The 27827-nt window shown below is 32.6% G+C and overlaps 1 protein-coding gene across 1 annotated transcript; it reads left to right on the top strand.

Annotated features, from left to right (window-relative positions):
• Positions 1-66: 66 nt before the first annotated feature.
• Positions 67-24100, top strand: LOC149780901 (uncharacterized). Its single transcript, XM_089937995.1, has 6 exons — positions 67-166; positions 2973-3174; positions 7186-7357; positions 10660-10783; positions 15772-15900; positions 21971-24100. Exons 1-6 carry the CDS (start codon positions 135-137, stop codon positions 22314-22316), a joined length of 1005 nt encoding a protein of 334 aa, XP_089794121.1. The 5' UTR covers positions 67-134; the 3' UTR covers positions 22317-24100.
• Positions 24101-27827: the final 3727 nt, after the last annotated feature.

The raw sequence follows: 27827 nt of genomic DNA on the forward strand, positions 1-27827 counted from the left end.
AATTTACCTGGAAGATAAAGCTATAGTCACTAAAATTTATTAACACCGTTTATACGGAAAATAATATATGCGCCTGCGCACATTTATTTCGACTTCCTGGAGACTGTATACATACATATTTCCACGTAGCTAAAATGCCTAAAAAGAAGGTCATCAAGAAAAAAAAGTAACCGTTTTTTTATTAGCTTAATATAAAGACACATAAAAAAGACTATAATTTTGTGGACATCAGTGATTTATTGTTGAGAAACAAATTGAAGTGATTTCGAGGTAGTCACCTAATTTCGTGACTCATACATGTCGTTATTTGTGTTTATGTAATTATTCTCATTAGGTGGGGATGCAAAATATAATGAATGTTCACTGGTTGCCAGTTTCATTTCCGCACAAGAAATCGAGGCGTCCGCCATCAAGATTTGCCAAAGTTTGTGGATGACACTCAATGGTCAAGCTCACTGTTCCTAAAGGAATAAAAATGATTTCAGCACAATGGCGTTTGTACTATTTTCCTCCGTGAAACGTCACACGCAATCATATCAGTTTCTACAAATTGCCATTCGGACAAGGCGAACCGTTGTAATGGCGTCAGAGCATTTTTCCGAGTTATTGTTCTTATTGTTCTTTCTGAAAACCATGTACCAGGCGTTAATTTTGTTAATCTGAATATGGATGTGCATTCCAATATTTCGTTACAGTGGTGCTTAAGTCTGCAGACTGTATAAAGCATATATAATCAGTTTGGATGAATCTTTCTAGAACAGTATAATACACAAATTGCTTGCATTTCATCACCAGTAGATATACAGTGAATATTTTGAGATGAAAATTCCAAGGGAACTACCAGGCCCCCCACCATTAAATAATGTCAATGAAGTATTCTTACATGTGATTCATGTTTTAAATTCAGAGGGTGTATGTAAGAAAGTGACTATTTCTTATATTTTTTTTAGTGCATAAAATTACACTCTGCTTAGTTGATATGATATTATGAATGTTTAATCTAGAAATGTTGCATATATATTCCATATATTTAAAAACATTGCATCAGAGTTTTTTTTCATTTATTTTTCATGGTATGCATTAGTGATTTTGTTAACCTTTTCTGATTCTGATGTGTTAATCGGCAATAAAGTTAAGAAAAGAAGATAGAAAATTTATGTTTATTTCAGTGTCAGCTGTTTTACAAACAAATCGTAATTTTGAATGAGAGTTTAGAATATATATGAATGCATTATGTTCTTTATAGTTATGGTGTTGAAAACAGCAGCACTGTGTGATTATATTTATAATACGTGGATAATACATTTCCTTAATTAAAAGATATATACAATTACATTTTGTTGGGAGGTATAACTTTATGCATGTATTTATAGAAACAGCAATACAAAAACTGCTGTCCCTAATAGTTACAGCCACCCCTAAAATGATACACATTTTATATACAAAAACTAACTTAAATGAAAACAAAGTAGATATAAATGAATATTATTGGTTTCAACACATTCATTTGGGACACACACACTCACATACATACATACATATATATATATATATATATATATATATATATATATATATATATATATATATATATATATTGCTCTGGTGGCCTAGTGGTTAGAGTGTCTGCCTGGGATGCGGGAGGTCACGGGTTCGAACCCAGCCAAGTCATATCAAAGACTTACAAAAATGGTAATAACAGCTGCCTCGCTTGGCGCTCAGCATTAAGAGGTTAGTGTTAGGACTGGTTGGGCTGGTATCAGGATAATGTGACTGGGTGGGACATCATGTTACATGTCTGTGGCATGATGCCCCAGTGCTAGACATCAATATAACTGTCACACTGCAGACATGGTGGCAGTATGACTGAAATATTGTTAAACCCCTGTTAAAAATCTAAATCACACACACACATATATATATATTCCTTTAATGTGTACATACAAGAGTTTTACTCAATGTAGATTTGAAAATAATTCAATAGGATGACAAAGAAATAAAATGTACAAAATTATTACTGTACACATACTATATTATAACTGAATTTATCAAAATATTACATGGTGAGGGAAGTGCAAATACAAACAACTTTACTTTGCCTATGTGTTGTGAATTACTATGTATTATTAAGCGTCTCTCTGTGCTTGGTCCGAAAACATTATGGTGGCAGCCAGGCACAGTAATGTTATGGTCTATTTTTTAGCACAAAGTAGATTTAAGTACAAGCACCATAACTCGAATGCTCCACCATCTTCAGCTATCAAACTTTGTGGATAGGTTGTACTTTGGGTAAGGAAGAAGCCAGTTGAGTTTTGGACAAAAGGTTATAGGTCAAGATCACAGTGACTGAAAGGAGAAAAATAGTGTCTGCACAAGCATGAAGGATATTAATAATTTATAATTGATATGTGCCCTCAAGCTAGTGGTTATTATTACATTTTTATAACTTCACTGCGATCATAATGAACAAATGACAGCTTAACATTAGTTTAAGACTACTGTATTGAAACCAGTGATTTTTAAAAACATTTTTTCCTGAAAAAGTTGCAGAAATAATATTAACAATTAAATTTAAAGGCACTGCATTGATAGTTGAAACATCATAAGCCAAATATTCAAAATGTATCTTTATATTTTTCATACCTGTAGCTGAATGTTCATCTTCCAAAAACGTAGCAATTTGGGATGTATCACTGCAATTTCCTCCAAGTCTCCTTCATGGAGTTGAAGTTTTTTGACTCACATTGGAAAGACGAGAATTTTCTGATTGAGATCATCCCCTGATGAGAGGCCACCATATCTTGCACCACAGTTGTGAATTATTACCTCATTTCTCACCAGAGTGCACTCCTTGTATAGGGCCCTCATGTTATCACAGAATGGGTGACCTTGTAAGAGGAAGACCACAGTTATAAAGTAATATTCATAATAATGATAAAAATTCATGTAGTAATAAAATTCTTGTATTACAGAAAAAAGTCTGGATCAGCCAAAGATGACAGAGCTGACAATGTGGAGAATGTGGACCCCAGTACACAAACTTTGGTGACAGCCAGTGAGACAGATGGAGGCATGGCAGAACTTCTTCAGCAACCAGATGGAAGCAGTGTTAAAGGGAAGAAGAAAAAGAGGAAAGGAAAGAAGAAGAAAATGACCAGATCTGAAAAAGATCTTGTATGTGATATAGTTGTTAAGTCATTTCCTTTGAATTGATTTCTTTTTCATAGGTATCAATTTTTTTTATATATATACTGAAAATGACATTGTTATAGGTACTTTATTTCAGTGATTTGAAAAGTTGCCCTATTGTTTCTACAGAAGGAGCATTGTTTGATGGGTCTTCCAATTCATGGTTTCTAACAAACATTAAATTTAAAAAAAATTGGTAACTAACCCCAACTCACAAATAGTGAATCCATATTTATTATATTATATTTTAATAGCAATTGCCTTCCATTGAAAAATCCCACCTCAGACAATTTCTATTACTGATTTAAATAATACAGGTTTGGTAAAAAATGAAGTTTTAAAAAAAATACCATGACATTTTTGTATGTAAGCTTTTTCTTCCAGTGATATTATAAAATTTTTAGAGACAATGCAAAACCATCCAGTTGTCTGTTAATCTACAAGAGATGATTACTTTATATATATTGCTTGCTAGTGTGCAATCATTAGCCTGAGTATGAGGGAAGACTGTTAATCAAAGGGCAATTAACTAGAGGGTATAAATTCATCCTTCAGTGCTCTGGAAAAAATTTGCAAATAGGAAACAGTTTATAATTGTTATTCTAAAACACTCAGTTATCCTAATGAATAATTTTTATCCACAACTGCCAGAAAACTACTTGAGAGTCTTCTTGCACTGTTGACATAAGAATCAGGCCACTGAAGTTTTAAATATCCTCTATTCAGTGCAAGTTAAGGGAACAACAATGGCTAAAAATCGACTGAGAACACAAGTTTTTCCGTACTGTTCACATATGAATTAGGTCATTAAAATATTATATATCCTCAGTTTAGGATAAGTTACTTGGAACAATAACTGCCTGTCATCACAACAGAATATGAGTCTTTCTGCTCTGTTGACATATGAATTAGGTCATTGAAGTATTCAATATCCTCTATTCAGAGCAAGATACTTGCAACAACAACTGTCGATTGCTTTGACTTTATGGTCTTGAACTAAGTAACAGAAAGAAATGAAAGCAACAAGGTTAGTAAAATAAACAAATAAATTTATTTCTTAAGTTACAAAGTAAAAATATAAGAGAAACTTACAGAATTGTGAATTAAATTCCAAGTAATCCTAAAAGTTCTGTCAAAAGTTTAAAAGTATAGAGTGTTTCAAATGAATTCCAATATTGAATGCACTGATTTACCAATAGTCTTGAATACGTTGATGTGACAACAGTCTTGATATATCACAATGATATAATCCAGAATGTCCTTGAATGAATTCACAATAATCCCAAAATAGTGATGTAGTCCAATCTGTCAGTGAGCACTTCGTAATGCTAATGAATAATTTTAAATAAATGATTCCTCTCAAATTATATCTGAACACAAAAGTACATAATTCTACTCTAAACTTAAAGGAGGAATAAAATAATTTGGTTGACAACAAGCTCATATAAAAACCTAAGACATAATATAATGATCAGGATGTGGGCCAAAAGTTCTCTTCATTACATTCTAAATTTCTAAAAAAATTAGACCTTCATTGCAAACATCAGTAAATAATGTAGTTATAACTTACAAACAAGACACAAAACCTGGCACACACCTAAACTATATCCTTAATCATGGGCAAAAGTTGAGCACACAGAATAAATATACACGACACAATCATCTTCCTGCACTGTTGATATATGAATTAGGTTACTTAAGTATTAAATATCCTTTATTCAGGGCAAGATAGTTGGAAGAATAACTGCAAATCAAAACTCCAGAAAATTTGTCTTCATGCACTTGACATAAAAATTAGGTCCTTGAAGCAATAATTATATTCTGTTCCACACCAGTTGCTAGACAAGCAAAAGGATCTTGTGATCTAATTGTCTTGCATGGTGTCTTAATTCAGTTAGCATAAACTCCTGCCACTCAGGTTGTGAAGTCACACATTTGCCCACTTTTGAGCATAAACATCAATGCCATATCCAAAGGGGCTTGTATCATTGTTTATTTTCCTATAAATATACATCTAACAATATAAAATTATTTTATTTACAGTACATGTTTTATATATTAGGCAAACTGCAAGCAATCTTTAGATGTTTTTACCTTGGTTGGGTTAAAAACAGGTCACTGTATGACACAGTTTACAGTGAGCATTGTTCTGACACAGAAATAATTGTCACTATATAATCAGATCGAGACAGAAGATGAATTTACGTATCAAACTTATTCATTAAAAAAACATAAATGACATTCATATGTATATGGAAAAATTCAGACAATATTCCAATCAGCCTTATGTAAGCTACATTACTAAAGGTATACTGATGTTCACTTCATGCATTAATAGTTACAGTAAGTATATTGTGTGCAGAATGACATTACGAAAGCATGTGCAACCTAGGACACATGACCTGGTTTTATCCAGTCACATTTACATCATACAGTGTTGCTTTAAAAAATCACTCTTTGGCCCATGTTCTAGAGGAAGTTGAACATGCCTAACCAGACATTAATTTTCTTTAATTTTGTTGAATAGTTACTATATTTTAAAAAATGCCAGCAAAGTGTAAAATATTCAGACTGAGAAAATGATAAACTGTTATGAAAATGTCTGATTGAGGGCATTAAAATAGTTCATTAGTTCATTGGGGTAGTCAGCTTACAGTGATGTCTAATATGAAAAAACTCATATTGGTGACACCTAGTATGCTTCATTTTGACTTTGATACCAAGATCCAGCCTATAACTTACTTGAATATGCATTACTTTGCTAAGTAACTTATTTTAGTACCTTACCATAGCCTTATGAAAAAATAGCAGGTTCTTACATAATTGTATGGTACAGCCCTGTTTTATCTCTCCCCCATTATAAGTTTACAGACCCTAACAAAAACTTTCATTCATTATACATGTGTAGCTATGTCTCTCTCTCTCATTGTAAGTGTACAGCCCCTAGTTATAGCTTCTCTCTTATTATAAGCATACAGCCCCTAGTTTTAGCTTTCCCTTTCTCTCATTATATATCAGCCCTTAGCTATAGTTCTCTCTCATTATAAGTGTACAGGTCCTAGATATAGTTTTCCGTTGTTATAACTATACAGCAGCATTTGGCTATTGCTTTCCCTCATTATAAGTGTACAATTCCTATCTATTGCTATCTCTTTCTCTCTCATTATAAGTGTATAGCCCCTAAATATTGCTTTACCACATTATAACTGTACAACCCTATCTATAGCTCTCTCTCACATGAAAAATGTACAGCCACTACCAATTACTCTCCCTCAGTTAAACTGTACAGCTCCTGATATAGCTCTCTCTCTCTAATTTTAAGTATATATCCCCCTAGCTATAGCTTTCCCTTATTATAAGTATGCAGCCCCTAGCTATAGCTGTCACTCATTATAAGCATACAGTCTCTATCTATTTCTCTTTCATTTTAAGTGTACAGCCCCTAGCTATAGCTCTATTTCATTATAAGTGTACAGCCCCTATCCATTTCTCTTTCATTATAAGTATACAGCCCCTAGCTATTGCTTTCCCTAACTGTATAGCCTTATCTGTATCTCTCTCTCATTATAAGTATACAACCCCTAGCTATTGCTTTCCCTCATTATAACTGTACAGCCCCTAGCTATAGCTCTCTCTCATCATATGTGTACAGCCCCTAGCTATAGCTCTCTCTCATGATGTGTACACTGCCCCTAGCTATAGCTCTCTATCATCATATGTGTACAGCCACTAGCTATAGCTGTTTGTTATGTAAAGAAAACAGCCCCTAGCAATCTCTTTCCCACTATAGGAGTACAACTGCTGCCAATAGCTCTCTCTCGTTATAAGTATACAGTCCCTGGCTATTGCTTTCTTTCATTATAACAGCCCCCTATTTATATCTATCATTGATAGTATTCAGCCCCTAGCTGTAGATCTCCATGATTATAATGCCCATTGTTGTAATGCCAAACACAATATTTTAATCTCTATATTACCCATTGGATTCAATTTCAGGCCAAGCTGGAGAAAGCCACAGAAAAGATCAAGGCGGATGTTGTAGGTTACATGCAGTTTGTCGACAGAATGGACAAATGGCTGCTACTGAATGCTGATAACTTGATAAAAGTTTTTCAAGCCTTTGATGAGGATGGGGAGTGTTTGTTGACATATGAGGAATTCAAATGTGGTAATTTTGGATAAGCTGTAAAGAAGGCTTGATCAGTAACCAGACTGGACAAAATAAATTTTACAAATCTCTTCTTCACATTTTTTTAACTTTTTTATTAACTTTTGGTTTTCAGTTTAATTTTTTTAATATTGTGGAAGAATCATAGAAATAACATGAAGATTTGCATTAGCTTAAGAATTTTCACCATTGTACTCAGTTCATTATTTTTGGTGGGTGGGAGATGGGGGGTGAGTGGGTACTGTATAATGATTGAGCTATGAAACTGTAGAAGGTGATGCAGCCAGATAATTTTTATATACTACATAGTTTTTATATTAACTACATAGTTTTTATATGCTACATAGTTAATAAAGTTTGTTACTTTCACATATGCTTCATGATTAATTACTTTCTATAACTAATTTTTCATTGAACTAGACCATATTATTTTCTTAATGATTAGAACCAAACAGTGAGGTGTTATTATACAGATATATAAATATACAGATATATAAATGATAAAGATAGTAAATTGTCAGAAAATGTACCCAGAATAAGACTATATTTTGTAAATTGTCAAGAAAATGTACTCAAAATACTACAATATTGTGTAAAATTGTCAGAAAATGTACTCAGAGTACTACAGTATTCTGTAAATTGTCAGGAAATGTACACAGAACACTATTGTGTATTTGCATAATTAGTAATCACTGCCTACAGGAATGTTTTTTTATCCCTTCATCAGTGATGATGGAGAGGATATGGACCTTTGCCTATTCATTCATTTGTTTGTATGCTCATCTCATTTGTTTGTTCTTTCAATTCATTTCTTGTTTGTTTGTTTGTTCGTTCATTTGTTTCATTCATTCATTCGTTCATTCATTCATTCATTCATTCATTCATTCATTCATATTCACTTGTTAGAATTGGTATGTGGATGCATCATAGGAATATAACTCAGAATAAATATGCTGTATCATAATTTTCTTGCTTGAATTATTTGTGTATATCAATCCATTTGTCATGGCCTCAATAGTGTACACCTCATCACACCCACACTCTCATGAAAATTTGTTTGTAAAGCCATGTCAACAAATGTTAACTCACCCATATCAGAAGTAGGCTTGAATGACTTTGGTATTTTAAAATGATAACCCAACCATATCAAAAGTAGGCTTGAATGACTTAGATATGTTAAAATGATAACTCAACCATATCAGAAGTAGGCTTGAATGACTTGATATTGAAAGCCATTGGTTCATTTTGCCCTCATCATTGTATGCTAGTCAGTGAATTGGTGGATTTTACAACAGAAATAACATTGAAAAGGTAATTCAATGGAGTGAATAATCATTTCTGTTTTTTGATTCAAGAACTTGTTTTCAGTAGACAGTGATAACATTACGACCAAACAATTTTATCTGCAATGTTGTTAATTGCATGCTGCAGTGGTGGCATGTTGACCTGTCATGCAGGATAACCACATTAAAATCTCTCTATGAATCTAATCATTTTTGTCTATTTTTTATCCAAGTTTGTGCCCATTTACTTTGAATTAGGAAAGAGAATATTTGTATTACTTATTTTTTTTGAAAATGTACATCAAACATGGCTGAACATTAACAGTAAACAACTGATATTACTGTAAGAAATCTGCTACTTCCGCATGTTATATGCTTTATTAGCCAACAATATTTGAACATAAAATTAAAATAATTGTGTGCTTATTCTCAGTCAATAATGGACATTTTGCATTTGATATAAGCAAATATCCTTTGTATATCTTGGACCAAGTTTCACCTACACTCATGAAATTTGGTATGCGGATACATTTGAGAGAGAGAAACTTGGCCATACCACCACTAGATCACCATGATATAATTTGCATGCTTGAGTGACATAACTATTGTAATATTAACTCATCAATACAAATAGTAGGCAACTGTGACTTATTTTTTGCACTTGATTTACATATGTATTAATAATGATTCATTTGTTAAATTCTCAATATCTTGGACTCTATTTTATCTACAGTTATAAACATTAATATTTGGTTACTCCTTCCAAATGGAATTGGTCATACCAATATGAAAGTTTGTTTAAAAGACATTTTGTGATATCTTGTTAGTCCTAATGTAAATTGTGCTATCTGACTTCAATTATGGCAGTCATTTTGAAAATCTTGCCATGGCTTGTTCTTCTAAATGGAATGTCAAATCACCATGAGAACTTCACCAGGAAATTTAATAAATAGTTCTGTTTGGACATCCAATATGGCCACCACGGTTGCCTCTTGTTATTGCTACCCCTCCTAAATAGAAGTCATATCAGTAAAATGACCACACAGCAGCCATCTTTAAATCTTACTGCTATTCTTCCAAGATGGAAAGTCATATCAATATTGGGTTTTCCTGAAGACTTCTTATGATGTCGAGTTAGTACTAAATGACAATGATGCCAATCTGACATCCAGTATAACCATCATGGCAGCCATCTTGAAGTCTTTTTATTGCTGCCCCTTCTAAATAGAGAGATTTGACTAGGGGACTAATTATGATGTCTAGTTGATCCTAAATGAAAATGATGTCAATCTAACCTCAGATATGGGTGCCACAATAAATATACTGAAAATCTTATCACTAGTTCTCCTGATTGGATAGTCATAAGAACATAACGTTTTCAGCAAAAATATTCTAATGGTGTCTAGTTTGTCCTAAATAACAATGGTGTTGATCGTACATTCAATATGGCTGTCACAATGGCTAGATATAAAATATTAAAGCTCAAGAATATCAGAGATAGTTTCAACACTCAACAGTTGAAGAGAAGAAATGGTTTTATCTTTAATTTCTGGAAATTCTTTTCAGACAGAAGAGTGTTAGTTCTTTCAAGGGACTTTTGTTATGATAAGAATGATCTTATGTTTCTTTTGTCTCTCTGAAAAGAACTTTAATTTAAAATCACTTCAGTGGTTGAAATATTTTAAATTGTCAAAGATTTGCTGTGGCATTTCATTGTTGACCAAAGAAATTATGACACTTCTGTAATTTTGGAATATTTTAATCTTAATCATTCTCACAATAAATACCAAATTTCAGAAATATGTCTAGACAGGTGTAATTCTCTTACATTTTATTAACAGACCAATGTATCATTGTATTCCTTTTGATATTTCAGTGGGTTTTGGGTTCAAATCCTGTGTTGACCAGTCCATGTTGGCTGCAGTAGTATGTATCTCATACCAGAATTCAGACACTAAATAGTCTTTCATTTGCTGATGTGCAGTTGAACACAAATCATTAAATCATTTTTATTTTTAGGTTTGTTTGATTTGAATGCCCCATGTAACAAAGTGGAATCTCACTTGCTGGCCAAGCTTTTAGACAGAGAAAACAGTGGAGATATTGACTACACAGAGATATCCACAGGCTTACAGTATGTCAGGTATGATATAGAAACAACACTTCAGGAGAGAATTGTATTATAATGGTCCCATGCAGTGAAGTCATTCATTATTTTGCTGACACTCTTATATAGGTTTGTTCATGAATCCCATTAAATTATTTGAATTTTGTTTTATAAGGGCAAATTGAATTGTTTCATTTTGTTTTAGTTCTTGGCTAATGAGAACCAGGTATAGCACAATTTCACATTGTCAAATACCCTATTTTAGCTCAACTGGTCATAGACCAGAGGATCTTAAAGATGGCCTTTTGCATGGTGTTTATTAGCACAGGTTTGTTATTACTACTCCTTCTAAACTACTGGGAAGATTGCCTCAAAACTTTGCAGGCATATTCATGATAAAGTCTAACTGGTCCTAAATGAAAATGGTATACTTGAGATTTCCAGTATGGTCACCATGGCAGCCATTTTTTATATTTGTTATCTGTACTACTACTAAACAGATGGTCCTCTTAGCATTAGGTTTTAGCAAAAAAAGATCTTGTGATGTAAATGTGTCAATAAATATAAATGTGTCAATCTCACTTCCAAGATGGCTGTCATGGTGTCCCTTTTCTAAAATCTTGTTATTGCTACTCTTATTGAAAAGATGGCCATACTTGGCATGGTTTTCAGTAAGAGACTTCTTATGATATCTGGTTGGATCTAAACAAAAATTATGCTGATATATCTGCCAGTATAGCCACTATGGTGGGCATTTTGAAAATCATGCTATGGTTACTCATCTTGGATGGATGGTGATATTGACATGGGATTTTCACTGAATGACTAATTATGATATCTGATTAGCCCTTTTTGATATCAGTGCTGATGTGACACCCATTATGGCTGCCATGAGAGCCATATTGAAAATTTTGTTATTGCTACTCCTCTTGTAAGAAAAGTCATATCAAAATAGAATGTTCACCAGAAGACTTATTATGGTGTCTGATTTGCCCTAAATTGAAATGGTAATGATCTTATAATTCCAATATGGCCACCACAAAGATCCACTCCTCCTGAATGGATAGTAATATTGACATGGCTTTTCACCAAGTGACTTTTTATGACATGTGATTTTTCCTAAAATGAAATAACAAGCAGGGCAATTTGCTACAAAAAAACTCTCATTCAGCTTGTTTATAAATCATTCTATGGGGACTAGTCTTAGTAAAAGAGAATCAGACAATATCAAATCTTATTTTATTTGTATTTTGTCAGTTATCATAATTACCAGCGCAATAATATTGCCTACATTTTTTCTCAGTATGTATTGGAGTATATTTTTTCTATCATCAGTGAATGGGCTATTAAGCTTCTTTGTTTATTAATTTGTTTTTTAGTCATGTATCTTCAATATCAGAGGCATTATCTAAATAAAATATTTTTGCATAATATTGCTTCCTGGCTCAGGTTTGTACCCTAATGTATGGAGACTTGCAGATTTATTAGCAATGGTGACATTAGAAGCATTACCATTAGGATTATGTGTTCATATATTTTCTAGATAGGTTGCTGCATTCAGCAGAGACTTTGGTATAATTATCTTTGTTCTTTTTATTGAAAAGGTGTGAATTGTGTTATCCTACCCATCTGCAAAAAGGCATGAGTGAGTAATTTTTTGTAACTCCTCCTACACACAGTTGGAGATAAAGACCTCACATTCTGGGATATGACCAGAGCTGACCAGCCGATGATCAATATAGATTTGTAATTGGTTGGGGAGTTGGGGGTTGCTTAAAGGTTACACTGGTATAATAGTATTGCTATATACCTAAATGACTACAAAGGGGTATACTTACTACATGCATAAAGGCTACACTGTGATGTACTAGTATTATTATATGCCTGATGTCTACAGTGGTGTACTAGTATTACTATATGCCCAATGTTATGCAGTGGTATATTAGTAGTACTAAATGCTTTAAAGGTTACATTGGTATCACTATATACTCAAATGTTACACTGGCATACTAGTATTGCTGTATGCTTGATATGTACAGTGGTATACATGTATTATTATATCTCTCAGGTTACACTGGTATAATAGTATTACCATATGCCTAAGGTTACACTGGTATAATAGTATTACCATATGCCTAAGGTTACACTGGTATAATAGTATTACCATATGCCTAAGGTTACACTGGTATAATAGTATTACCATATGCCTATGGTTACACTGGTATAATAGTATTACCATATGCCTAAGGTTACACTGGTATAATAGTATTACCATATGCCTAAGGTTACACTGGTATAATAGTATTACCATATGCCTAAGGTTACACTGGTATAATAGTATTACCATATGCCTATGGTTACACTGGTATAATAGTATTACCATATGCCTAAGGTTACACTGGTATAATAGTATTACCATATGCCTAAGGTTACACTGGTATAATAGTATTACCATATGCCTAAGGTTAAACTGGTATAATAGTATTACCATATGCCTAAGGTTACACTGGTATAATAGTATTACCATATGCCTAAGGTTACACTGGTATAATAGTATTACCATATGCCTATGGTTACACTGGTATAATAGTATTACCATATGCCTAAGGTTACACTGGTATAATAGTATTACCATATGCCTAAGGTTAAACTGGTATAATAGTATTACCATATGCCTAAGGTTACACTGGTATAATAATATTACTATATGCCTAAGGTTACACTGGTATAATAGTATTACCATATGCCTAAGGTTAAACTGGTATAATAGTATTATCATATGCCTAAGGTTACACTGGTATAATAATATTACTATATGCCTAAGGTTACATTGGTATATTACTATAAGTCTAAGATTACACTGGTATACTAGTATTACTACATGCCTAAAGGTTACTGTTATACTAGTATTACTATATGACTAAATTTACACTCGTATTCTTGTATTACTACATGCCTGAAGGTTACACTGGTATGCTACACTGTAGCATTACTTTATGACTAAGGTTACAGTGGTATACTAGTATTACAATATGCCTGAGGCTATGCTGTGGTATACCAGTAGTATTATGTGCCATATTATTACACATTGGTATATTAGTATTACTACATACCTAAAAGTTACATTGTGATATCATAGTATTACGATATGCCAAATGGTTGCACTGATATACTATTATTACTAGATGCTTAATGGTTACACTGGTATGCTAGTATTACTATAAACCTAACGGGTACAATGCTGTATACTATGGTGGCTCTCTACAGTTTCGTATTTTGCATAGAATTTTAAAGAAAAAGATATTCCCGGCTTTCCTCACTGGTTATACTGGCTATTTAAAAAAGACTGTGTACATCTTAGGTATAATTCAAAGAACCTTTACTTCCCTTTATTTTGGTGTATGATTGATGGGTGTAATATGGGTTATAGAGTATACAGCTTGGCCTTACTCCAGATGTGCACCTTTCAAAAAAGTGCTAGCTCCACTTGGTCATTTTCACTTCCTGAACTTAAGAGGTAAATTGTATAAAAAAGAGCTGATAACTTTTTTTTTACATTTTATATATTTGGTAATCATTCATTGCACTTTCGGAAGCTGGTATTGTCTAGTCTGGCAAAATTCATTTCCTTATTTTAATAGCTACTATGCATAGTGTACTTTAAACTAATTCAGGCTGATTTTTTAGCATAAGGGAGCAGGTATTTTAGTTAGTAGTGTGCTTAGATCATGTACAATTTACATAAGTACAATATCCAAACAAATATCATCCACATTACATTAATGTAGCATAGAGGTGAACATTCTCTCCATTGTGCACGTTTTATATGCAAACAACTTCACCTTACATATGTCACTCTCTCAAAAGTACATACAAACTGGTGAGCGCCCCCTATAGTCCAAGTCACATAGCTCATGTATGCGGTCTATGTCATTTTTTGCAGCTACAGGTGTCATTTTGGAGAATTTGATTACACATACCTTTAAATGGTATTTATTCACTTTATTTCATGCCTTATCCATCCAAATTCTTTGAAGGTTATTGTATAATTTCAAGGCTTAACAGCAAATTTAGAGATAATGTACTTAGATATTTTTAGACATGGTCAAGCAAGCAGGGTGATCTCGTTTAAACCAGTTTTGTTGACATAAGAGCGAATGCACATACGGTACAGAAAAATTTGTGCTACAAACATAAACAGAGATGCAACAATGTCATAATTTATAAACAACGCCAGGGGAAACACTGGCAGGAAAAAATTAGCAAATAAGTCCAATAAATTGGAGACAGTTATGTAACTTCATTTATATCTTCTGTACGGTATGTCATATCGCTTATTTCAATTCATACATAATACCTATTTTTTCCATACAAGTATGTGCTTTTATGCACATAAAAGACAGCTGTCAATTCAGATTTATTTTAGTTAAATTTTACATCATGCTAAATTATCATTTTGAAGAAATATCATATGTACAAGCTAAGTATAAAATGTGTGTTACTTATCTATCACATTCATAGTTGAACATCCACACAGGAGTTGATTGAAGATGCACATGACTTCTTATTCACGCGATCATACACTTGATTCCCTCTGTGCTAGTAATAGTTCAATTCAATATTGACTTTTTTAACCCAGTGTTACATGCCGAGTTGCCATTGTAAAAGTCCATAGCGATAGATAATTTTCTTCTGGAATTTTTGTAATGACACTTAATGTGTAGATCACTCAAAAATAATGATTGAATAAACTTTGTTATAACTATATTACAATTAAATTTTAAAAATAATTATTTTTAAACATATCAGTAAATGCACTTCCATGACCCATGATATTTTCTGTCTCCCCTGTTTAAGAAAAAGTCTATATTTTCATAACATCATTCGCAATTTAAAATTGCATTTCACAGAACCATTGTTTAAAAATAGGTTCAGGCTGTTAATCTGTAAATAGATTCAGTTTGCAGAATACTATAGGACTGCCAAGTCAAAACATGCCAACTGTACTATAAGATCTATTTCAGGGAGGAAATGGATCTGATGAGGGAATCTGAAGAGGCAGATAGTCATCTTGTGATGACGAAAAGAGACATAGACCACTGTAAATGCTGTAAAATGGGAATTGATGAACCCTATAAGGTTCCACATCCAAAGTAAGTTTACACAGTTGATTCTGTTATTTTGTGCTTGCTGCTGTCTATACCATATATACCTGCTTATAAGGTGAGTCCAACTGCAAACTGTACAGACCCAGATCTGCTGGCACATTATGTGCCAGCAGATCTGGGTCTGTGCAGTTTGTTATAAATAATCAGTAGAACCAACAACATGGATCCTGATCTGCAGATGCTTTATACTATAGCAGATCATGATCTTTGTTTTTTTTGCAGTTTGATTTGACTTTTAAATGAGTATACAGTGTGACCCCCGCTATAAAACAGTAGTTGGGAGCCATAGAACCCGACCATGTTATAGACCGAACCATGTTATAAGCAACCAGAACCAGATCAGTTAGCTGAAGAAAATAATGCATGTACCCCAGCAAATTTGCAGGGTAGTGGGGTAGGTAATAAATGCGGGCGGTAAAATATGTGCTTCATTGGCACAGTTACCATCTTAAATCGATGCATATTAAATGGGAAATACACCTGTAGTGAAACAGATAAGGCATATATAATATTTTACTTTATTTAGAGAACCATGGATTGGTACATATATGTGTATACTGTTTATATATATATATATACATGTCGTATGTATAGCATGAATAGAGTATCCACACCGTATATTCACATGCAAATCTCATCACATACATTGAATCCACAATACAAGTAATTCCATCGAAAAAATCCACACAGATTTAAAATATTCAATAATTTTGTCACAGGTCATATTGGTCTGAATTCGGCGGATAAACGTAGCACAATCACGTAACTAATGATGAAGCACATTTACTTTTCAACACGTCCCAAATCGGTAAAAGTTAGTTTGCATTTTAAGCTGCTGTTGGTAGCATTCGTAAGCACAAACTTTTTCCCTGCAAAAAGGAAACTTTCACGGCACAGTAAACATGTTCCACTCACGTTGGAAAATGAAAAAATCCACCAGATTCCACTGCTTTTATTTAAGTTTGGTACTGACTTCTTTGAAGAAAAGTTCCTTGTTTTTCTTGAAGATTGTAGTCATCTTTGCTTGATGAAATATGCATGCGCTATTGAAGTCACTGCTAAAGGCCAGCTTTAGAGAACCAAACAAATGCCTGTTTCTTATTGTGGCAGCAACAAAAAATAATTGTATTGCATTATTGAGACTGATTTTTTTCTATTGCTTAGTATGTTTTCGTAACAGTCGGTGATTCAAAGGTAAAGTTTTCTTTGAAAATTCAGCAAACTGTTTTATCTGGGTACATTTTTGAAAAGGAATTGGCCATCATTTAGTCAATCGTAGTTACAGTTCCTCCCTGACTATTGAATAAACCAACAAGTAAGATTTTTTATTTTTACATTTGTGGTTGCGGAATGATGCTGCCTTCCACATAATTTAACAAAGGGTCAACAGATGATAGAGACGTGGGTGTTCTGGTCTGATGACAATGATTAGTACAGAACAAGTGGGTGTTCTGAAGGATTTAAATCTGAGTGGAAAGAAGAGGAATTTTTTATACCATCCACACAGATTTCAATCTATGTAATTATGTTAATTACTAGTGAGTGGCCGAAAATCTGACGAAAGATAGATTACAAGATAGTGCCTCATCCGGTTGATCTCAGCTACCAGAAATGTCAACAAAAAAAGAAAGCGGATATATCACAACATACAGTACTCATGCTTGATGTCAACATAAGCGGATTATAACAATGCACTGTAAAGATGGCTTGTCAGTATGGACAAAGAAATTGTTTATATAACAATAGACAAATTTCAGTGCATTTTGTATCAGGTTTGTGACTTCCTTCCATGGGGCCTCTGAATTTCTCCACTCCAATCCAGTGGTTGTATATACAAGTTTAAACAGCCAAAAATGTTGCCAATAGAAAAAATCACTAGATGTTATATTTTGCCACCAATAATGAAAATAAAATCACAGTTTGCGACACTGACGAAGCCCTATGCAATCCTAGAACAAACATTTTATACTTTATTTTTGGTAATTTTAAACATTTTTTTTTATGTATGGGAAAAATACATATAAAATTTCAGGAGACACTCCACAATCATCTTGTATTATTAATGCACGATCTCTTCCCCAAACTAATAATAAAAGTTTTACGTTTTTTTTTGCGTACTTTTCAAAAAGATTTTTTTTTGTGTGCGAGAAAAATGCATGTATATAAAATTTCGGGAGCAATGCTGCAACCGTCTTATATCCAAATTTTGCGTTATAATGGAGCGCGCTATAGTGGGGTCACACTGTGCTTGGTAGTTTTATTTAGGCACATGCATAGCCAGAAGTTTGTTACAATCTTAGAGCTAACTAATCATGCAAAAGCATCATTTTCTTCTAAATATTTACAAGTCAGTTAGTATATAGAATCATCTTTGAGACTATTTCAGTTCTATTGAGAGGGATACTGTGAATTCACTATGTTATGTATGTTCTTATTTTTAAGTTGAGTTCACCTGCAAACAACATGGCCCAAGCTGTCATTGTGTAATGTGCCAGCAGATCATAGTCTGTGTTGTTTGTTCTATTGTATTACTCCTAGCAAACTGCATAAGTGTGGATCTGCATGTGCATTATGCAATGGCAGATCTGGGTTTATGCAGTTTACAGTTGAACTTGACTTATAAATGAGTTTATATGCTGCAGAATTTTGTGGATTTCTTGGTTGCCACAGACCACAAAGACCCAGTGAATAATGATTCTTGTATGGAAACAGTCATCACAGGAAAGACCCAATGAATAATCATCACAGGATAGACCCCATGAATAATGATTCTTATATGGAAAAGATCATCATAGGAAGGACCCAAGAAATAATGATTCTTCCATGGATTTTATTTTCTTCATAGGATAGACCCAATGAATAGTGATTCTTCCGTGGAAACATTTATCAAAGGAAGGACCCAATGAATAATGATTCTTTCAGGGAAACAGTCATTACAGAATAGATCAAATGAATAATGATTCTACTCTGGAAACAATCACCATAGGATAGACTCATTGTGTTTTGGATTAGTGAGAAGAAAAGACAGCAGATATGAAATGATGTATTTATTTACAAACATATATGAGAATATACCATCCATCAATGTATTTGTCATTAATGTAACAAAGAGTTTGCCGTTGAACTCATTTTATAAGTGATTATTGACGGTACATTACATGAGAACCACACTATATTTAGCATAAAAATGGATGCATTTGGTAATTTTATGCACATAATTCTGTGACACGAATAGGACCCCAAGCCCAGCCCATGAAAATAAATACCTAATGTCATTTTCACAAAACCATGAAAACTTTAACCCTTGTAAATAACAGGATTTACAGGGTTTTTTTTACTTCAGAACTGTTTAAGCCATTAAAATAATGAAACATTATGCTAGATAGTGAGTTCCCTGACAAAGGGTCATCTGTACAGCCCTCAGCTGCTCTTGGAATAGCTCTCAAACTTCTATTATTAAATAAAAACATTTGTAAAAAAAAAATTAAAACTTTATTTCCAGTGTTTACCCTCTTGACTAAAGGATCAAACAAACCTCCTCCAAGTTCTGGGAATGTTGGTATAACATCAGTACTCTTCCATTATTATTGAAAAATATAGAAATATAGGCCATGATTATGAGAAATGCTGAAAGTAGGTAGCTTTGAAAAAGTTGACTGCCTGTAAATTTTTTTACCCAATGGTGTTATTCATAGGAAGTCTCATAAACCCATATATACATATATATATATATATATATATATATATATATATATATATATATATATATATATATATATATATATGAAAAGCAAATAGGTCCATATATTGATAAATCAATTTTGTAAATTGAACAGGATGTTAGTTATGTTCATCTTTATTTATGTCAAGTGCTTTTGCATCATCATGATGGATGCTTTCTTTAGGTAGATGTTACATATATATTTCAAGATCTTGAAACCACAGTATTTGCCAGACATGCTAGGCAGATCAAATGTTTTAATCAATTCATGCTCTTACTGACTGGTCATCAGTAGATCGGTCTAAAAAATCATTATATCATATTGTCTTTGATTTGTTTATCCATTAAGTTGTCAAATAAACACCTTAATGAAGTAATATTAAAAGGTTACAAGGTCTAGTTTGTGGACTGTTTATTTGTTGAACAATCAATAATAGTGCCTCAGTCTAAGCTTAATTCAGAGATGACTGTCTTGTTTACAAATTATTTCTTTGTTATACAATCAGTAGCGGTATCACAAAGTTTGTTTGAACATTAAGTTTTCAAAGTAGTTTCAACACTCTATAGCCACAAAGCATACGACAAAAAGGCACAAAAGTATCTCTATTAGACTTAAAAAAGACCTATAATTGAATGCTTTAAAGATGTAATCCCATATAGTCAATTGAAAAGATAGAGAAGAATTATTTTGAATGATACTGTCTTTAAATCATCTCTGACAGAGTAACGTCAACATATTTTAAATAGAAATTATCCAACTGACATCATCAATACTGCTTTCCAAAAAGTATCTTCCCTTACATAACTTGACTCACTACAATCTACAATGTCAAATGAAAGCATCATTCCTTTTGTTATTGAATATAATCCAAGTTTACCTAAACTAAGTAAGATTATCAATAAATATTCAAATTTATTATAATTATCGTGTAATGTAAGTGTTAAATCGCTATGAAAAAGCAAGCACATACTTGCTTATAAAAGAACTAAGAATCTTAATGATTTCCTAATTAATTCTAAACTAGAAAATGGGTTTATCAACAAAATGTAATAGATGAGGATGTTTGCACTGTGCAATACCAAAGAAACATTTAGGATGATACTAATTGTGCAACAACAATTGCTGTTTATTTTATGACCTTTAATAATTGTGACTTACAATATATTGGACAAATCAGTCAACAAATATCTAAACACACGAACCAATATATTTGATATAAATAATTATATATATATATCAATCTTTTTCATCTCATGTCACTGAACACTTTAATGACGGTTTCCATTCTTGACAAGATTTTTAATTTCAGCCTATTGATATGGTTAATTTGAAGATGGAACATCTGTTGAAGGAAACATATTGGATTCACCATCTTAAAACAATATATCAGAAAGGTCTAAATTGTTACATTTTATATGGCTTTCATTAATAAATAAATTCAAAATGTATTTTGCATTTTCTTGTGTTCATGTGTTTGTGTTTATAATGATAATTATGTTTATTCCAATGTAACCCAAATTATATAATTTTAAATTTATTGCATGTAATTTATTTATTTACCATGCTATTAAAAATATTCTTATGATATTGCTTTTATCACTTTTTCTTTATTAAATAATTGTACAAGGTAACATAATTCAAATTTCACTCTTTAAATTAACATAGTTTAAAGAACATATTTTGCATTTAAAAATTAGATGCTGATAGATAAATAAAAAAATATAAAAAAATGTGAAATCTTAAATATAATGAACAATATTCATTATTTTATCAATTCAAAATAAATTATATATAATACATTATAAATGAAATTAAAAAGTAACAAAACTGTTTTTCTCTATTTATTCATAAAGTTCTTTTTTAATTTTCAGTTGAGATATTTGTATGTTTAAGATCCAGTTTTATGTAGTTTTGCATATCTAAATGTCCTTTATACATACTATATATGCATTTTTTCATGTCAGTTATGCATGTAAAATTATAACAAGACATATCAGAATGGTTTTAAGCTATGACATCAACTTGTTTATGTCAGGTTGTTTTTATCATCGATCACACAGAAACAGAATGTATTTAATGACGTAAACAATAATTTTGAATCAGTCTGAGGAAGCAATAAAGCAAAACTGGTCACACATTTAACATGTTGGTATTGTTTATTTTGTGTTAATACATACATGTATATATAACTCAGAATATTGTCCATATTTCTACAAGTGCTCACAATGCTATAACAAATATATACATTACTGGACTTACTTTAAATTTTATATCCAATTGGCACTAGTAGAAGATTCACTGATTTATTGATTTCTGTTCTGTTTTATTTCCAGATACATTCTCCTTGAGCTACGTTTTATTACATTTGACAGCTTCAAAGATCATCCGGGTCACATAGAAACTTTAGTGCATGATCACATACCAGTGCAGACACTTATACGAATCATTATAGAGGAGACAAGTGTGCAGTCCACTAAGCTCTCAATCTTCACAGACAAATCACGCAGTCCAGAATCCAGACTTCCTTTGGACATGACCCTTAAAGAACTTGGCTATGTGGGGGACAATTATGACAAGCCAGAAGAAATTACCCTATATTATGATTATAAAGTAGAATTTATGAGCTGTCCAATATTGTTATGTGACTACTACTTTGGGAAAAACAGTCAGGCTAATTGAATCACAAAAACATTCAGTTTGGAGTGCAATTATCTTCTGCTATACTATGACGTCAAAGTATGTGAATTGTTCCATATGATAGTGTATCTTTGCTAGCCATGGTCATCAATCCACTTTATTCCCGATGGTGTTTTGAACAAATGAATTCTTGGTTTGATGAAAGAGTCACTGACTATAGTAAGCGAGATCAGTTTACCAATGTAAGAACTCAGACATGCTTTAGTATTCCATATGTGGTGTCCACATGCTGTGACTCAGAAGAATAATTTATGTGTGAAAAGTTCAAATTGGATGAACTTATATATGATACCTTTATACAGAGACCAGTATGATTATTCTTAACAATCTTCCACAATCGGTTTAGTTTTAAATGCATCAGGCCTTTGACTAGCAAAGATAATAATAATGTAATAATCACATTTTAAATAACACATACATCCTTAATTTCCTATAACATTCTGATTCATTTATGCAAGTGAACATTTTATTAGGTTATTTTTGCTTTTTTTTCTTCACAAAGGAGGGAGAAAAAGAGCTTATCCAACAACAATTGTCCACAATGTTTCATTCAGTGATAGTCATTTTAGATGCCATTGGTAAGGTTTCAGATTGTAGCGCTGTAAGCAATATATTTTTGTCTGTCAGACAATTTTTAACTAGGCAATTTTGATTGTACAAATTGAAAAAAATATTTATTTGAATTTAAGACAAAATTGTCAGCAACTAATATCATACAGTACATCTTTGCTTCACTTGATTTTGTCTGCAACAAATATCACACAATACAGCTTCACTCTTTTTCTTAAATCATGTTGCAGAAAGAAAGTGAAACCAATAATTTAAGTAAAATCAACCAGCAATTTATTTTTCAACAATACAACGTGAAAATTCAAGAGACACTTAACAGTAATGTGAGATAAATTCTCAATAATCCTTAATATTCTATCACAAAGTCAACAAAATAGAATGTTCCAAATGAATTCCAATAGTTTTGAATATACAGATATAACACAATGATGCAATCCAGAATGTCTTTGATGTCTTTAAATGAGTGCAAAATAATTCAAAGTAATGTATTAGCCCAAAAGTGAATGAGGACTTTCGTAATTCCAATGAATATTTAAATAAATAATTCCAGTCAAATTATATTTGAACACAACTGTAAATTCTGACAAAAATGGATCTCCACAGACTGATTTTACATGAATTAATTATTTGTCTATCAAATCCCTATTTATACACATTTTCACTTGACCTACATCTGAATCATTCTAATTGAAAATTCCAACCTAATTGTAAACAAGACTGGGCCTAGAATGTTTTGAACTCAAATGCTATGTAAACATTCAATTTACAACTTACAATCATGGACCAAAATTAGCTATGTAAACATTCTGTTTACATTATCTAAAGAACAACTTACAATCATGGACAAAAGTTAGCTGTGTAAGCATTCTGTTTACATTATTTATGTACAACTAACAATCAGAGACAACAGTTAGACACAATTAAATATACATAACACCGCTCGACCTCATAAAAAAAATGAAAATTTATACAAGAATGCTTTCTTTTACATATTTGTCCAATGAGCATATGATACTATCGTAATTAAAATTACATTGGAAGGTGTCTTATAAATGACACTTAGCTTTCTAATTACACAAAATAAAGCAATATAGTACTTCTATACGCATGAGAGTGCATCTGCAATCACATTATCTTTCTCTTTATGTTTCTAATGTTAAAGATGTTTTCTTGCAGCATTAAACTCTTTAAGAATCTCTGAGTTTCATTTTTCATTTTGTTGATGAAAGTAAAGGGGTTGTGATCACTGAATACAATGACTAGTGAGACAGGTAAGTAATATACACTTCAAAATGTTGTAAAGCCAGTATCAAAGCCAAACATTATGAGTTATTAAATAAAAAATTACCGTTCTTGTATCCTCCTAAGTAAACATTTCCATACAATGAGTTACATGAAACATGCAGAATGCCACAATGTCATATTAATGTGATAAAAATAATTGCAAAAGCTATATTTATCTTTTGCAGTTAAAATCCATCCTAGCAAACTTTCCTCAGGCTATTTATTTATCTTTTGAATGAGGTAGTATTCAGCCAGATTCTCATCATTTTCATCAACCAGTTTTTTTTTTTTTCTCAAAAGTGTAGAAACTTATAATAAAGAAGGGTTGATGGAGGTAATTACAACATTTCTGACACATTTTTTATATGCCTGCCAAATGATGAAGTATATATTGTTATGATGTCCGTCCATCTGCCCATATGTTACCCTTGTTTGCCGCAAAATAACTTTTGGTTTGCATGATCTACCTACCTTTACCAAACTTTGTAGATAGCTAGTACTTGAGGAAAGGAAGAATCCTACTAATTTTTGTTTCAAAAGGTCAAAGGGCAATGTCACTGACTGAAAGACGAGATATTGTTTACAAACAATAATGTTAGTTCTAAATCACTAATCTGTGCCAAACCTTGCAGATGGATTTTTTTCTCAACCATGACACCAAAGTTTGCAGATGGCTTCTGAATTGAGTAAGAAATAAGCCTATTGATATTTGGATCAGAAAGGTTAAAGGTCAAAGTTGCAGTGGTTGACACAAGAAAAATGTCTTGCACAATAACTTGCCAGTTCTTGACCATGCACCCTGACCAACATTTGTGGAAGGCTTGCACTTCATATAAGGAAGATGAATATTAATTGGGTCAGAAGGTCATATGTCAGAGACATTGCAACTCAAAGAAAAAGGGTTTTAGCACAGCAATGTTTGTTGCTGAATACGTTTCTTGACCAAACTGTAGGGCTGATTTGCACTAAGAGTAAAAAATTAACCTATTCATTTGGGGGTTTAAAGGCAAATGTTATTGTACATCTAATATGAAAGGAATGGATTCTGCACAATAAGTTCAATTCAAGACCACATAACATGACCAATGTCAAGGTCAGTTAGAACCATCTCCTTAATAATCTAAAGAGTCAGCTGTGCCCTGATAGTACTGACATTACAGGTTAGGAAACATGTTTAAGGCATATAATATTCTGTTTATGGTACTCTTCTTAAAATAATCTTGGTATTTAACAAAGGGTTACTTCATGGGGTGGGGAGCTGATGCCAAAATTCTATGTAACCTGAGGCAAAATCATTTTAAAGATACTAAGATAAATGTAAAGATGTTGACAGTCTGGAAAAGCTAAATAAAATAAAAGATAGAGCTTAAAGGTGAAGAACTAGTAAAGAAAGGTGATATAAGATGAAGGATTTTCTTCTTCATAAACCCTTTGGAAACCTTAACAAAGTTCTGGTCTGTACTAGGGGAACAAAGTACATTCAAACCCACTTATCTTGATCTCAGTTATCTCAAGAACCCATGTATGTTGAGCAGTTTGGTCTGGTCTCAAATAAATCCTACTTTGCTATGCTAAGTTTTGCCCGCTTGACCCCTGTTAAGTCGATAAGCCCGTTAGGCATAAGTTTCAGTCCAAAGTAACATATGAACCCACTTAATTCAGTGAAATGCAACTTTTAATGCCCATCTCTGAGAAATTTTACAAGAAATGAAACAGAAAGAAGAGTGTTTGCATTTGTATTTTTTTGTCTTGAATATCAAAGCCTTGAGAAATTGTACAAGAAATTGTACAAGAAATTAAACAGAAAGAGGAATGCTTTCTGAACATTTGTATTGGTTTATCTTGAATTGAATATCAAAGCCTTGCAAACCATCAAAGAGATTAACCGACTCTCCTTCTGGCGTTGCATTGTTGCCAATGGTCACTGAGTCACGAGAGATATGGGACTACAACTGTATGAATAGAATAAGTTGGCTTCTTACAGAATTTGATGTTGAGACAGTTAACTTTAAAGACCTCAAAATCATATTACAATTTATTGGTACATGAATACCGACATCCTCATCTTTTTCCAGTACCAAGGCAAATTTTATCAGTAAAAACTGGCATATACCATTATAACAGAACCTCTGATGATCAGCAAGTGATAAATTTCACACACAATATTGGTCAGTTACATTTTGCTACTAGTCACAAGCCAACACTAACAAAAGAAAATACTTTTAAAAGAAATATAGTCCTACATGTACATGTACTTAAATTGGCCTAGATTTTGGTCAGCATGAGAAACTATTGTCTTGGTAAGCTACCAAAGGGATGAGGCTATTCACAGGGAAATAAAAACAACTTTAAACCACTGACACTGTTACAGTACCTAAAGTGTTGTAAAAATGTGTAACTTGTTACTTGATCTCATTTAAAAGACCTCCAATCTTCTTTTTTTTCAGTAACCTGGCATGAGTGAATTATTATTTTTAGTGTACACTCGAAATGCCATTGGTTTTTAGAAAAAAAACTTCTCATTTTTGGTACTTCAAATGCATAAGCATTATTCTGCAGATTTGTCAACTAAACCCTGATATCTCTCAGGACTCGGTTATGTTGACAATTTTTGTACAATCCTGACATAATCGAGATACTGAGGTTTGACTGTGGTAACAATGTACAAGTAAGGTCTGACATTTTTTCAGATAACATGGGATTTATGCACTTTGAGAGTGAAGGCACTAGGTGGTTTACAATGACAATTTAGAGGGCCGCTATTTTATTGATGCCTTTGTACCATTAGGAATTTAATTGTGGTTGCCCATCAGAATCAAATGTTAACATACTGGTAGTTCATAACCTTTTACTGCAAGCTTGAAGGCCAATTTTGAACAAGTTCAGTGGTTCATGAGGCAGCTGCAGTTCTTTCAAATGTGGTTTATACAGCAGGTGCAAAAAAATTTACCACCTTGGTGTCACATTTATTTTGCCATTTCAGCTGTAAAATAATCCTGTGATATCTGGTGGCTGTGGCACAGTGTGGATAAGCTATATGCATTCTTGAATATGAAAGCAAAAAAGTTATCATTTCAGCTGTTCCAGCAGTTTTGTTGTTTCTGTTGTTTCCATTTCCATTATTCAAGTGGACATCATGCAGCTGTAATTTATGTAAAACTTCTTGTAAGACTTTTCATGTTTGTTTTCTACCTTGTTAGCTTTTGATTAACTTTTTCTTTCTTTTTCACTTGTGTAATTTTTATGCTTGTCAAGTATGAGCTTGAATTCATATTCCAATATTACATTTGTCCGATATTTGGTCTATGATTGTGTTTGCTTTTGATTCTATAGAAATACAGATGTCATTATGTTCTTTTAGCTTATATTACTAATGGTATGGTAATAAAACTGCCTATAAGCCCATTTTTACCAAACACTGCACCAGATGATGAGTGGAACAGCGACTAAACTACCTGGGCAGTAGTGAGATGCATCATATGATACCCAAAAGACATGAATTTTGTCTATTCTATCAATAATGTTAATATCTCATATTCCTTTATGAGTTGAATGTTATCCCATAATTTCAGCATGCAGTTTGTCTTGAAGTTAAAGTTATTGAGTGTATCTGGAGATTTAGACATAGTGGCATTATAA

This window comes from Sinohyriopsis cumingii, chromosome 16 (assembly GCF_028554795.1).
Source record: "Sinohyriopsis cumingii isolate HCF-2022 chromosome 16, ASM2855479v2, whole genome shotgun sequence".
NCBI classification, from domain to species: domain Eukaryota; kingdom Metazoa; phylum Mollusca; class Bivalvia; order Unionida; family Unionidae; genus Sinohyriopsis; species Sinohyriopsis cumingii.

Coding starts and splice junctions, on each gene's coding strand:
- LOC149780901 (XM_089937995.1), top strand. CDS start 135: ATGCCTAAAAAGAAGGTCATCAAGAAAAAAAA. Junction 7,358..10,659: donor ATATGAGGAATTCAAATGTG/GTAATTTTGGAT, acceptor TTTTATTTTTAG/GTTTGTTTGATTTGAATGCC. Junction 10,784..15,771: donor ACAGGCTTACAGTATGTCAG/GTATGATATAGA, acceptor GATCTATTTCAG/GGAGGAAATGGATCTGATGA.